The sequence below is a fragment of the Mirounga angustirostris genome, unplaced genomic scaffold (genome assembly GCF_029215605.1).
Source record: "Mirounga angustirostris isolate CCGP_5_RB_7025 unplaced genomic scaffold, mMirAng1.0.hap1 SCAF_6, whole genome shotgun sequence".
In the NCBI taxonomy this organism is placed as follows: domain Eukaryota; kingdom Metazoa; phylum Chordata; class Mammalia; order Carnivora; family Phocidae; genus Mirounga; species Mirounga angustirostris.
Genome location: NW_026991714.1, coordinates 127574141 through 127585674, shown reverse-complemented (window position 1 = coordinate 127585674; position 11534 = coordinate 127574141). Strand labels below are relative to the sequence as shown.

Below are 11534 nucleotides of genomic sequence, written 5' to 3'. Positions count from 1 at the left end.
CCCGTGGGCTTCGAAACAGTAAAGGAGGGAGGCGATTTGGCGGATTTAAGGGTCCGGGACCGAGGTCACCCGGAAAGCGGATCTGAGTCCCTCGCTCAGACGGGGAAGATGAATTGCATTCCGGGCCAGCGGCGATTAAAGCCGTTGCCTGGGAAACGGAAAGGAGGTGGGGCCGAGCCTGACTTTGACTGACAAGGGCCAGAGCAGGGGCGGGACTCTGCGCCAGACTGGCTTTGCCCCCCCCCGCGGGGCGTGGCCTACCTATGACTGACAGGCACCCACCCACCCCCAGGGCGGGGCTGGGTTGAGAGGAGAGCTTGACGGAGGAAATGGGGCTTGTCTGTGACTCGTAGGGGACCGGGGACTAGCCTAGTCTTGGCATGAGCCCACAGGGCCGGAGCTGAAACTGGCCCTCACCACTGCCCCTAAGATGCCGGCCTCACTGACCCTAGAAAAGAGCAGGGGACCCTAGAGAAGAACAGGATATACTCACTTGGCCTCCTTCCTCTGGCCAGGCTAAGCCAGACGGGAGCCCTTTTTCTCCTTAGAACATGGGCTGGGAGAGAGGGAGGGCTGTGGTCTTCATAATGGGCAAGGTGGGAGCTCTGGAGCAGATGAGGCCAGGCCAAGGGAAGAAGGCTGGGGAGGAAGACCAAGGATGCAGATGTAGGCTCCCAAAGAAGGTTCTCAGAGTCTGAGCAGGAAGAGGAGGAAGGGAGGCCCAAGAATGGGGGAGATTACTTTCCAGCGAGAAAAGTGCTACCTCTGCCCAAGTGCTGACTTCTGAGGAAAAAGTCCAAGTATGTGGAGGCAGTCTGGAAAAGGAACCCGGCTAGGATTTGCCCCTAGAAAGCCTGTGAAGTGTGCCTAAAGCTAACTTTTGCTTTGAGAAGCTGTGGTAGAACTAGGAAGGAAAGATGACAGGAAAGCATTCCTTCCTAACTGGCCCCATTGGTGCCTTGGCCAGTCGTCTCTCTGATATGGTTTAGTGTTATCTGCAGAGCACAAATAACTGTGTTATAAAATGTTCTTAGTGATTTTGTTTAACAGAGATTCCTGCACCTCACTCCCCAAGTAGGTTTATTTTATATGGATTTTCCAGTAAAAGTTCAAGGCCCCTTTTCAAGGGAATTACCAAAGGGGAAAGCTGTACCTGCAGAAAGAGGCTTGAAGAGGGGCGCCTGGGTGGCTCAGTTGTTAAGTATCTGCCTTCGGCTCAGGTCATGATCCCAGGGTCCTGGGATCAAGCCCCGCATCGGGCTCCCTGCTCAATGGGAAGCCTGCTTCTCCCTCTCCCACTCCCCCTGCATGTGTTCCCTCTCTCACTGTCTCTCTCTGCCAAATAAATAAATAAAATCTTAAAAAAAAGAAAGAAAGAAAGAAAGAAGCTTGAAGAGCTGACCCAGGGCCCCGTGGGCTTGGTGGGAGGCACCACTCAAGACTGGCAGAACAGGATGGAATTGAAACGTGTTTTCTAAATGTCACCCGATACTTAAAAAAATTTTTTTAAAGTAAGCTCTAGGCCTGACGTGGGTCATGAATTCATGACCCCAAGACTAGGAGTCGCATGCTATACTGACTGAGCCTGCTAGGGGTCCCCTCTAAATGTTGCCGCATATTTAATCAAGAATAGGATGGGGCACCTGGGTGGCTCAGTCGGTTAAGCATCGGCTGCCTTCAGCTCAGGTCATGATCTCAGGGTCCTGGGATCCAGCCCCGCATCGGGCTCCAAGTCCCCTGCTCAGTGGGAAGTCTGCTTCTCCCTCTGCCCCCCGCCCCATCATGCGTGTGCGCACACTCTCTCTCTCTCAAATAAATAAATCTTAAAATAAAGAATAGGAATCTTTGCTCATGCTCCTTCAGCTATAAAACCCTCAAGCTTGGAAACTCCTCAGTGGCTTTAGTAAAAGGTCTGAGTACACGTGTGGGCCTCAGTTTTGCTGGCCTGTAAACAAACGGCCCAGGGAGGAGATGCCCTAGAATGTCAAAGGGACCAGGAGAACTACTTCAAGTTTGGCTGGGGGCTGGCAGGTCAGGAAGAAGCTTAGTATCATGGCTTCAGAGTCACACGGCTCTGCTTGAATCCTGGTTCCACCACTCCCTACTTGTGTAGCTGCGGGCAACTTTTTACATGTCTTTAGGCCTGTTTTTGCTCAGAGTGGACATAACATGTCTGGCCCCACAGTGGGTTGTGAAGATCATAAGAGATAATGGGCTTAAAGCGCTTGGCTTTTTATTAAGCCTGGCACCACACATAAGGCTCAATGAGCAGTGGCTGGTGTCACCCCCACCACCCATACAAGTAAACTTCTACTGCCCAAGAGGCGTGAGCAAGCCCAGGCCAAGGTACCAGGTTCACTTCCGGCTGTTGTGGGACCATGCGGCCCTAAAGATTTCTCCCCACCACCTAGTGTGAGAGCTTTGAGCTGAAAAAGAGGAGATGAGGGGTATGCCCTGCCAGGAGTATGCAATGGATTTTATTGTAGATTCATACATGGTTATTCTTTTGAATCTTCCAAAGCCAAGACTTAGGGTAAGAGACACAGCTGTAAGCTGTTAAATTGTAGCTCTCATTATCTGTTCATAGACGTGAACTTTTGGCTTCATTTTTCCCAGGAAAAAAAGGGGGGGTATGTAAAGAGGGAGTGGAGGGTGGAGGGCCCTGGGATGGGGGGGAGGGGGTGTTAACTAGCAAATGGTCTGTGCCAGGCTTGTTCCTGTGTTGCATTGATGGGGGCGTGGAGGGGTATGGAGGGTGTGCTGGTGCGCAACTTCTCTCTGATGGAGCTGGACAGTCCTTAGCCCTCTAGTCTTCCTCTCTCCAGAGGCTGCCCTGGGAACCAGAAGCTACCAACCCATGCCAAATGCCTGAGCCCAGAGCCTGGGCTGGTATGCAGGCGTGTGATCAGCCTTCCTAGCAAACAAGGAAATGAAGCCAGGACTCTATCTGCAAAGGGAATAGAAGGCATCTACATCCCCTCTAGGTTAGTTAGTACTCAGGATGCTGATGGACTGATTTTCTAATCTCACAGCGCCCTCTGCTGGGAGCTGGAGTTCCCTACAGAAGGGGAGGGAAGAGACTAAGACCTACATTTTGTGGGGAGGGAAGGCAAAGGGTAGGCAAGAGGCTGGCTCTTCCTGGACCCTCGGGACATGGAATCAAGTGAAGATCAAGAAGTTGACAGGTTTTGGGACGCCTGGGTGGCTTCAGTCCGTCAAGCGTCTGCCTTTGGCTCAGGTCATGATCCCGGGGTCCTGGGATCGAGCCCCACATCGGGTTCCTGGCTCAGCGAGGAGCCTGCTTCTCCCTCTCCCTCTGCCTCTCTCCCTGCTCATGCTTTCTCTCTCTCTCTCTGTATCTCAAATGAATAAATAAAATATTTTTTTAAAAAAGAAGTAGACAGGTTTTCAGTTTATTGAGTAACAACGGCATCATAGTTTTAGTCACTTATGGCGGATAGCTGGGGAAGCAGGAAAGTGCTCTTAGAGGATCCCACTGGGGCCTTCATCTATAACACCTACTGCTTCGGCCAGAGCACATGGGCGTTAGAGTCAAGGTCCAGCCCTGTATCCTATGAGTGTACCACCATATATTCCATTCCCAAGCCTACCTCCCCTTTGGACCACCTATGGATGCCCAGGCCCTTCTTCCTTTTGGGAGGTGGGGGTAGGAGTAGGAGTAGGAGCAGGGCTAAGCCTTACAAAAGAGGACCTAAGCTCAGGGTTCTGCTGAATGTCTAACAAGAGCCAACAGAACATAAAATGTCCTGTCTTAAGGTTGTACACTCAGGGCCTAGTTGCCCTTGAGGGTGTCCTAGTTACATCCACTCAGATACCTGTGGAGGTTAAGCACCATTCCCACAGCCTTGTCCCTCTGTAAGAGGGGGCAGTGGGAGCTCTTAAAGGGGAATGCTTGCTCGCCTTCATGGCTTTGTGGTGTGGGGAGGGAGTTGGGACTCTAGGTGTAGATCTGAGGTTATAACGTCAGAGCAGACCAAGAACTCCTAAGATTGTACAAAAGGGTGCCCACCCTGCAGTGTGGGGAGACGGGAAGATGGCGGGAGTGCTACAGGATCCTGGTGCCCCTTTGTTCTCATAGAGGAGAGAAGACGAACTTCTCTATGTCAGGATGTGGGGGATGCCTAAACCACCCTGTTTCCCTTATCCTGATACGTCTTCCTCTGCCAGCCCAGCTCCCGGGTCAGCTTTGGGAGCTAGGAACCAGAAATCTGAAGGAGTCGGCCCAGTTTGGCCTGCCAGTGTCTCTCAGTCTCTGTGCTGAGATCCCGGGGCTCCTTGTGCGTCCAGAAGGGGCGAGGTGCTGCTAGAAATGACTGGGCTGGTAGAACTGTTGAGCAGGGAAGTCCTGTAGCCTGGCTGGCTGACAGGTGGCAAGATGCCGAGAGAAGCCAGATATCAGGACACCCTAGGACAGCGTGTCTGTTCCTAGCTTCCAGGACAGCACGTACACACACACACACTTATGCACACGTATTGTGTATGTATGCACGTAGACAGAGAAGCCCAGGAGAAAGGGATTATGTGACCCTGCTCTTTGAAACCAGGGAGGAGAGAAAAAGGCTGGACGGTGGCACCTCTCTCAGCCTAATGGATTGCTGGTCTCACTGGCCATGCCCCCACGCAGCCCCCACCCAGTACCAGGCAGATGGGCAAGGTAAGGGGAGGGAAGGCGCCACTAAAGCAGCAGCCCAAGGAGGTGAGGGAGGGGGCCATGGGCCGACCCTCCCTCAAAGCCCCTTGTTGTAGTAAACCACTTCGATGTCAGGGTTTTGCTCACGGATCCGAGCTCTCAGCTCTGGCTCCAGCCTGCTCACGTGTAAGGAGCTGCAACAGAATAGCACAGGCGGGCTGAGTATCCCCTGAACCCAACCTGCATCAGGCTAAGGGATCACCGCCCTTCCTCCTCCCAGGCTGAAGAATCTCCTTTGATGGCCAGAAGGCCCAGCTCACTATCATTTCCCTGCGCCAGAATAAGCTTAGTGCCTGGCAGGCCAGGCCTCCTCCTGGAACACACTGAAGGACCCTAAGGTCAGCTGGTTCCAGAGATGTGAAGACCCATCCAGAGCCCCCAGGCCAGCCCGGGGTGCAGCACTTACCTTCTCTGGGGGAACAGGGCACAGCACAAGGGGGTGGCAAATACCAGGCTGGGGGGAAGAGCGTTGGAAAGGTTTGTGAAGTTTTGACCCAAGGTTGTTCCCTCCCTGCACCCCACCCCATCTCTGGAGAGAGCCCCTAGGGGTAGAAATTGATTAAAGCCAAGGCTGACATTAGGCTCTGGCTGAGGAAAGAGCCTCCAGAGCAGCGACTGGGCGTGCCACATTCAGCAATCAAATGTGCATGAAACTCCTGGATGTACCAAAAGGCCTAATTCCATGCTTTCCTCTTAAAGACGAAGACTAGAATCTCTTCAACTGGACTCTTGGCCCTCAAGGATGGAGATCACCCCCAACACACAGCATGCCCTACAAGTGCCCAAGACCCCTACCAGCCAAATGTATGAATGAATGATGTACATAAACATCTTAAAATCAATAAATACCCACTACATCCACCAAGGAAAGGACACTCTCACATACCCTTGCTGAATCTCCACACACTTACCAGAAGCCCACCAGTCCCACCTGCAGGGGAGCCCCCAGCCAGGGGCGACACTGTGGGGAGACAGAGACAATGGAATGGCTTGTGTCCCCTCGTCCCCTCCCTCCACCCCATTCCCCCTACCACAGCTCTATCCCTCCAACCCTGCCTCTGAACCTCTGGTATGTGCCCCATTTCTTTCTCCCAAGCCCACAAGAGGGAAGGAATTTCCAGATCACCACCCTCCAGTCGGCCAGGCCTGCTGGCTGACACCCTCCCTAGAGTCCCATCACCCATTCTCCCCTCTCAGAATTGGTTCCACACTTCCTCTAGGAACTGCTTTCTTCAGGAAGCCTCCCCTAACCCTCCACTCACTTCCTCCGGGCCCAGTGGCGTGCATGAACCTGTCCCTTCTCGATTCACTCCAGCCACAGGGACCACCGTTCTGTTCCTCCAACTGGCACAGTTGGTGCTCAGTAAATACTTGTGCATAAATGACTCAGTGAGTGAGCCTGTACTCCTTGCCTTGCGTCTCTGTTCTGTTTGTGCACGTGTGAGCCTGTGTTTCTCATGGTTGTCGGTAGGCGACAGCATGAATGTGATGTTCGGTGTGATTGCGGCAGTCCATCCCTGTGTGTGCCGGAGGCCTCTGGAGTGACACCAGTTCTCTTCAGAACAGAAACCATTTCCTTCCTTCCCTTATCTCTTCCTACTGCTCCCTCATGGTTCCTTCACCCCAGCCCAACTCCTCGCTGAATGAATGATGGGAGTGGGGGCAGCACAGGGGTGGGGCAAACAGGGGCCACGTCTCAGACTCAGGCCAAGCTGGAAACGGGCTCGGGGGCTGGTCACCTCTGCTTCCAGCCACCACCACTTCCACGATGGGAAAGGTGAGAGTGACCTACCTTTAGGAAGTCTTTCTTCTCCAGAGTGTCCATGATCACGGGGGGAATGGCTGCAGGGAGAGCAGGGCGGAAAAGGAGGGAGTTAGTGAAGTGAAAGTCGGGATCCTAAGGAGGGTGGATCCCCCTTCACAGCTCCTCCCACTCCCCCCAGAGTCACAGCGCTCAGAGTGCTCAAAACCCCTGGAGAATGGCCCCCCATTCTCTGAGAGCCTCCCGTGCCCCACCCAGACACCTCTGCCTCACCCATGGCAGGAATGGCCATGCAGATTCTCGATATCACCACCTGGAAGATTCCCTGCTTGGCCGCAGCCACCGAGTGGCCAAGTCTCTGACTGTCCTCATCAGTTACTGGGATGCCCACCTGCAGTTCCCTGAAAAGGAAAGGGGGTGGGGGTCAGACCACAGGCCCTAAAGCCTACCTGTAATGCCCTCTCGGGCAGCTATTCCCTGGGGTCCCCTCAGGTGTCACAGACTCAAAGGCTATCTCTCCCAGCCCAGGAGCCCCGAGTCAGACTGAGACTGTGCCCAGAAACTTCCGTTTGTGGAGGGAGAGGACTGGGCTGGTGCGCACGGCGGGCACGCATGCCAGGAGCTGGGGCCACTCACCTCTGCCTCATCAGGGGGGTGTTGATGCAGTTGGCGGCTGCCACAGCTGCAAAGGGCACAAATCTGCCGACCAGGGGGGGCAGGTGCTGGGGGAGGGAAGATGTCACTTAGTGGCCCTAAGGGCCGTGGGGTGGTGAGGAACTCTGGGGAGAGGTGTGGGGAGCCTGTAAGTCGGTGTGGACGAGTGATGGGGAAATGGAGGGCATTTACCTTGGTGAGGGATTTGAGCCCCAGGGCTGTGACCACGGCACCGGTGGTGGCACTCACGTAAGCTGTCCCCAGCTGCCTGTGGCGGAAGAGTCGGGACACACGTGGGAGGTGAACGGCTCTCGCTTTCAGGGACATGCCAAGTCCTCAATACATGAGGCGTGGAAGGCAGAGAAATTCCTTCCCTGCTACAGTGTAGACTGGTCTGGAAGTTCCGATCCCTCCCTTTCAGGAGCAGAGGGGCCCCCCCGTAACACACACGAGAGGACGCCGTGCCCTCAGGCCAGGAAAGCGGGGAGAGGGGCAGGCTGAGAACAGCACTCCGGAAATAGGAGCAAACCAGAGGGAGCAATGGTGGGTCCCGGGGGAGTCCCTGGGGACAAGCTCTCACCCCACAGAGATGGGAGCATCGCCACTGCGGTTGGAGTAGTTAACAACAGCATTGAAGGACTGATTCACCCACTGCCAGAACACCACCGTCGGGGTCTTCCTGAGGGAACAAAGACGCTTACTTCTGCCCCCTCTATGGTGTCCCTCATCCTCCAACCCTGATAACGAAACCCCAGAGGTTATTCCCAAACCCTCAGGAGGGACCCAGCTGATAACCCTAGAACATGCTCTGGTGAGCCTCGCACAACCCTCCCCACTCGCCCCACTTATGCAGCCACACACACTGTGTCTGGGCTGGGAGGAACCCCAGGGCTGAGTTCTGAGAGGTGTAGGGGATTCTAACACAAGCTCTCACCCGCCCACTATTTTCTGCCCAGCGGGCCTCACCTAGTCATCAAGCTACACTCTAGCTTAGAGTGCTCAGGGAGGGGACGCATGGGACAGGACCTGCCTGTAGAAGGTGAGCATGCAGCCAGTGATGGTCATGTTCATGGGCACCTGCGCTGACATACGGCCAATCAGGACCATCTTCTCCCCTGTGTCCGGATGGAAGGCAGAGTCGTACGCATACTTGGCCCTCCACAGCTGGTCCTCGGTGAGCCCAGGCGTCACCACGCCAGCCCTGTGGAGAATGACAGGGAGGAGACAGGTAATTCTAGGCGGCAGATCTGCCCCTGCAAGCCCTGACCAGGGGAAGTCTGGACAGAGGACCAGGAACTTTGGCCCCCAATCTCAGAATAAAGGAGCTCCTTGTCTCGGGGGAAGAACCACATCTTCCCAGAAGAGTAGGCGGGCTCCTATTTCTATTTTCCTTGTAGCCACACAAACAGGGGTGCCCTTCTGTTTCTGCCTCAAAGCTTGGTCATGAGTAATGATGGTTCCCAATGGGTTGAAATGGCCGGGGGCATCACAAGGGCTTTTCCTCCTGGAGACAAGGGGGATGCTCTCCTTCTCCTTGGGCTCAACTCTGAGACCATCTGTTCTTGCAGAGGGTGGCCTAGCAGTGGGACACCCCCCTTTAGAGGGTTTGTGAAGTGGACAGCAGTCCCCTGCCCACATATATCAATGCCACCTCCTCAACCCAAACACCCTAAAATTCTCTGGATTAAAACTCTGTGCCATAGTTACCTGTAATTCCAACACATAAGGCCAGGGAATAAGGGGGTTGAGGAGTGGGACAGGGTCACTTTCAAGTTTGGGGAGATAGATGCAAAAGGTACTGTATTCAAGGCAGGGAATGAGGCCCTGGGATACAGGGTCAGATGGGGTAGCAGTCTACCTGTAGTTCTGCACGATGTTCCGGGAAGCTTCCAGTTGTGCTCCGGACAGCAGCAGATTTCGGGGGTCAGTAACAGTGAAGAAGTGCCGGGCTCTGCCCAGGAAAGTGCTTTGGTCCCAGCGAGGTTCCTGAATATTGATATCCAAGGGCAACTCACCCATTTTCTGCAGGGCAAAGACCAGAGTCTGAGGACTGACTCTGAGGGGGGGTCCAAGAGCTCTGCCTGTGGGAACCTCTGGTAGCCCTGCCCTGGTCTCTGGGCCTCTCACCAATCCCTTCCAGAGCTCAAGGTGACTCCAGATAGGTAAGCAAGGGCTGGGGGGAGGAGCTGTTTTCCAGACAATGTTCTGGCTCAGAGACCTAGAGCCATGGGGGGTGGGGGGGAGAGGAAACACAACCAGAGAAACAGATCTCCTTTGCACTCTGGCCTGGTGCAGATTTTCATCAGTGAGGATTTACATGTGTGTGGTTGATGCAAGAGCAGCAACTAATCCTGGGCAGCGACTCTCGTGCTCTCTATGCACAAAATTGCATATTATATGCATTATATATGTACATGTCAGCTTTAGGCCCCAGCTGCCTTGAGACCTAGCTGCAAACCCCCAAGGCTGATTGGGAAGATGGCATAAGCCATCCCACGCCCCAGCCCCTGATTGGAGGAGAGCAAGGGCTCTCTGGCCACCCCAGGGCTTATCTATGCCAGATCTCAAGTAAGGGACTCTGATGCCCGTCAGGCATGCGTGCTAGGGGGCATGCACAAATCTCCTCTTCAGGGGCATTTTCCTCAACCCATGCTGAATGGCCCAAGGCCCTCCTTGTTCCCCAGCTGGGCAGGGCTGGCACAGACACCCATCCACCTCTCTCCAGGCCACCCACGGCCAGAAAGGAGTCATTAAGTGCCCTCTCCACCCAGTACGGAGAGGAAAGCCCAAAGCAGCCATCTGGCTGTGTTAGGCAAAATCCTACAATATGACTAATCCTCTCCGACCATACTTCCTCCCCCCCTGGAAGACACACCCTCCCCTCTCTCACACACTCACACGAACATACCCACACACAAGGAAGCATACATGCCCTACACAGACATACAAACAGTGGACACGCCCTGCGTACACTAGCCCACAAAGACCGTTACTTGCACACTCACACATACACACACAACCCATACCCATCAACTGCAGACACCTGAATGTGTAACCACATAAGGCCCCACCCTGACATTCCTCCCCGCAACCAAGCTCCCCTCGCCCCCAAGAACCTCCCTAGAACCGAATATACCGAATCCGGAGAGGACAGAGAGCACGCTTCCAGGTAGGCTTCCCTCGCTCTTAGCCCTCAATCCCCTCCTCCCCTGACCGCTGAAGCCCGCCCGCCCGGGACCGCCGGCGCTCACGCTTTCCCGAGCTCCCGGGCTTCTGGCCTCTGCAGCTCCCAGACCCGCCTTCCTCCAGGCGCGGCGCCCCGGCTCCTGCCCCCTCCCGCACACCACGCGTAACGTCACGCGTGACGCTCACCCGCCGGAGGGGCGGGGACTCCCCGCCTCCGCGCGTTCGCTGGGCGTGCCCAGGGATTGGCAGAGCCTGGGGGCGGCGGGTGCCATTTGGGGCGACGCCCCCAGCCCGGGCTCCCGGGACCTGGCCCAACGCCGCCTCCCAGAGCCAATCGGGGCTCGGGGAAGCAGTTCCGGCCAGTCCCCAGCCAGAGAAAGAGCAGAGGCCCAGCTGGCCTCGGGGAGGGGGGCACCGGCCTCGGCAGCAACGGGTCTAGGTGCCCAGCGCGAAGGCTCTCAGCGCGCAGGACGAAGGCTGGCGGCGTGGAGGGGCCATCCTCTGATGGTGCGCCCGGAGGGTCTCGGATTACCGCCCGGCTTGTTTACTAGATGGCCGCCTTGGCAGTGGCCTCTGCCTCCTTGGCCTCCTGGGCTCCTACCCCAGTTCCCACAAGTTCTTGTCACAGCACTTCGGCACTCGCAGCACTTTACAGTCTCCCTCCTGCCTGTGCCCCCTCTATGTCCCCACCCTTTTCCTCCTCCAGCCCCCTCCTTACCCGCCTCTTGTAACCCCTAGCTCCATTGGGTCCCAAGTTTCCTTCCGGCCCCAATCCCTACACCTGCACCACAGACCTTAGCCCTAGTCCCTGCCCTGCGATGTGTAGGGGCAGAAGGCTCAAGGTGCCTCTGTCTGCATCAAGCAAGTGGATCAGAAAGATTCTTCCTCCCCCTAGTGTCCTGGAACCAGCGGCTCCACCCTGTGCCCTTTCCAGAACTGAGTGGCCAGAGAGACACTTAGTGACACAGAAGGAGGATGCATGTCAAAGAAGGCAACACACACACACACACACACACACACACACACTTCACAACTCACCCAGTCACCTTAGAGAGCACGCCTGCCGCACACCCAGGCGCCAGTCCACGCTCCTGCCCACCGAATGCTTACGCCCCCCCCCCCCCCCCCTGCCCAGGTGGCATTCCCTCACTGAGGCCTCAGGGGGGGGACGCGGAGGGGTGGAAATTCCAAGAGCCCTAGTATCCGGCTTGGCCTGGAGAA

The 11534-nt window shown here is 55.7% G+C and overlaps 1 protein-coding gene across 2 annotated transcripts; it reads right to left on the bottom strand.

The window, feature by feature from the left end:
• Positions 1 to 3930: 3930 nt before the first annotated feature.
• SFXN3 (sideroflexin 3) lies at positions 3931 to 10518 on the bottom strand. Of its 2 annotated transcripts, none has more exons than XM_054508344.2 (11): positions 10379 to 10518; positions 8986 to 9149; positions 8154 to 8328; positions 7708 to 7802; positions 7320 to 7395; positions 7110 to 7195; positions 6747 to 6874; positions 6504 to 6553; positions 5623 to 5672; positions 5118 to 5165; positions 3931 to 4845 (listed from the first exon to the last, which is right to left on the bottom strand). In XM_054508344.2, the coding sequence occupies exons 2-11, from the start codon at positions 9144 to 9146 to the stop codon at positions 4749 to 4751; spliced, it is 966 nt and encodes a 321-aa protein (XP_054364319.1). In that variant the 5' UTR covers positions 9147 to 9149; positions 10379 to 10518; the 3' UTR covers positions 3931 to 4748. The 2 variants fall into 2 exon arrangements, with proteins under 2 accessions (XP_054364319.1, XP_054364320.1); XM_054508345.2 differs by having other exon boundaries at positions 10264 to 10419.
• Positions 10519 to 11534: the final 1016 nt, after the last annotated feature.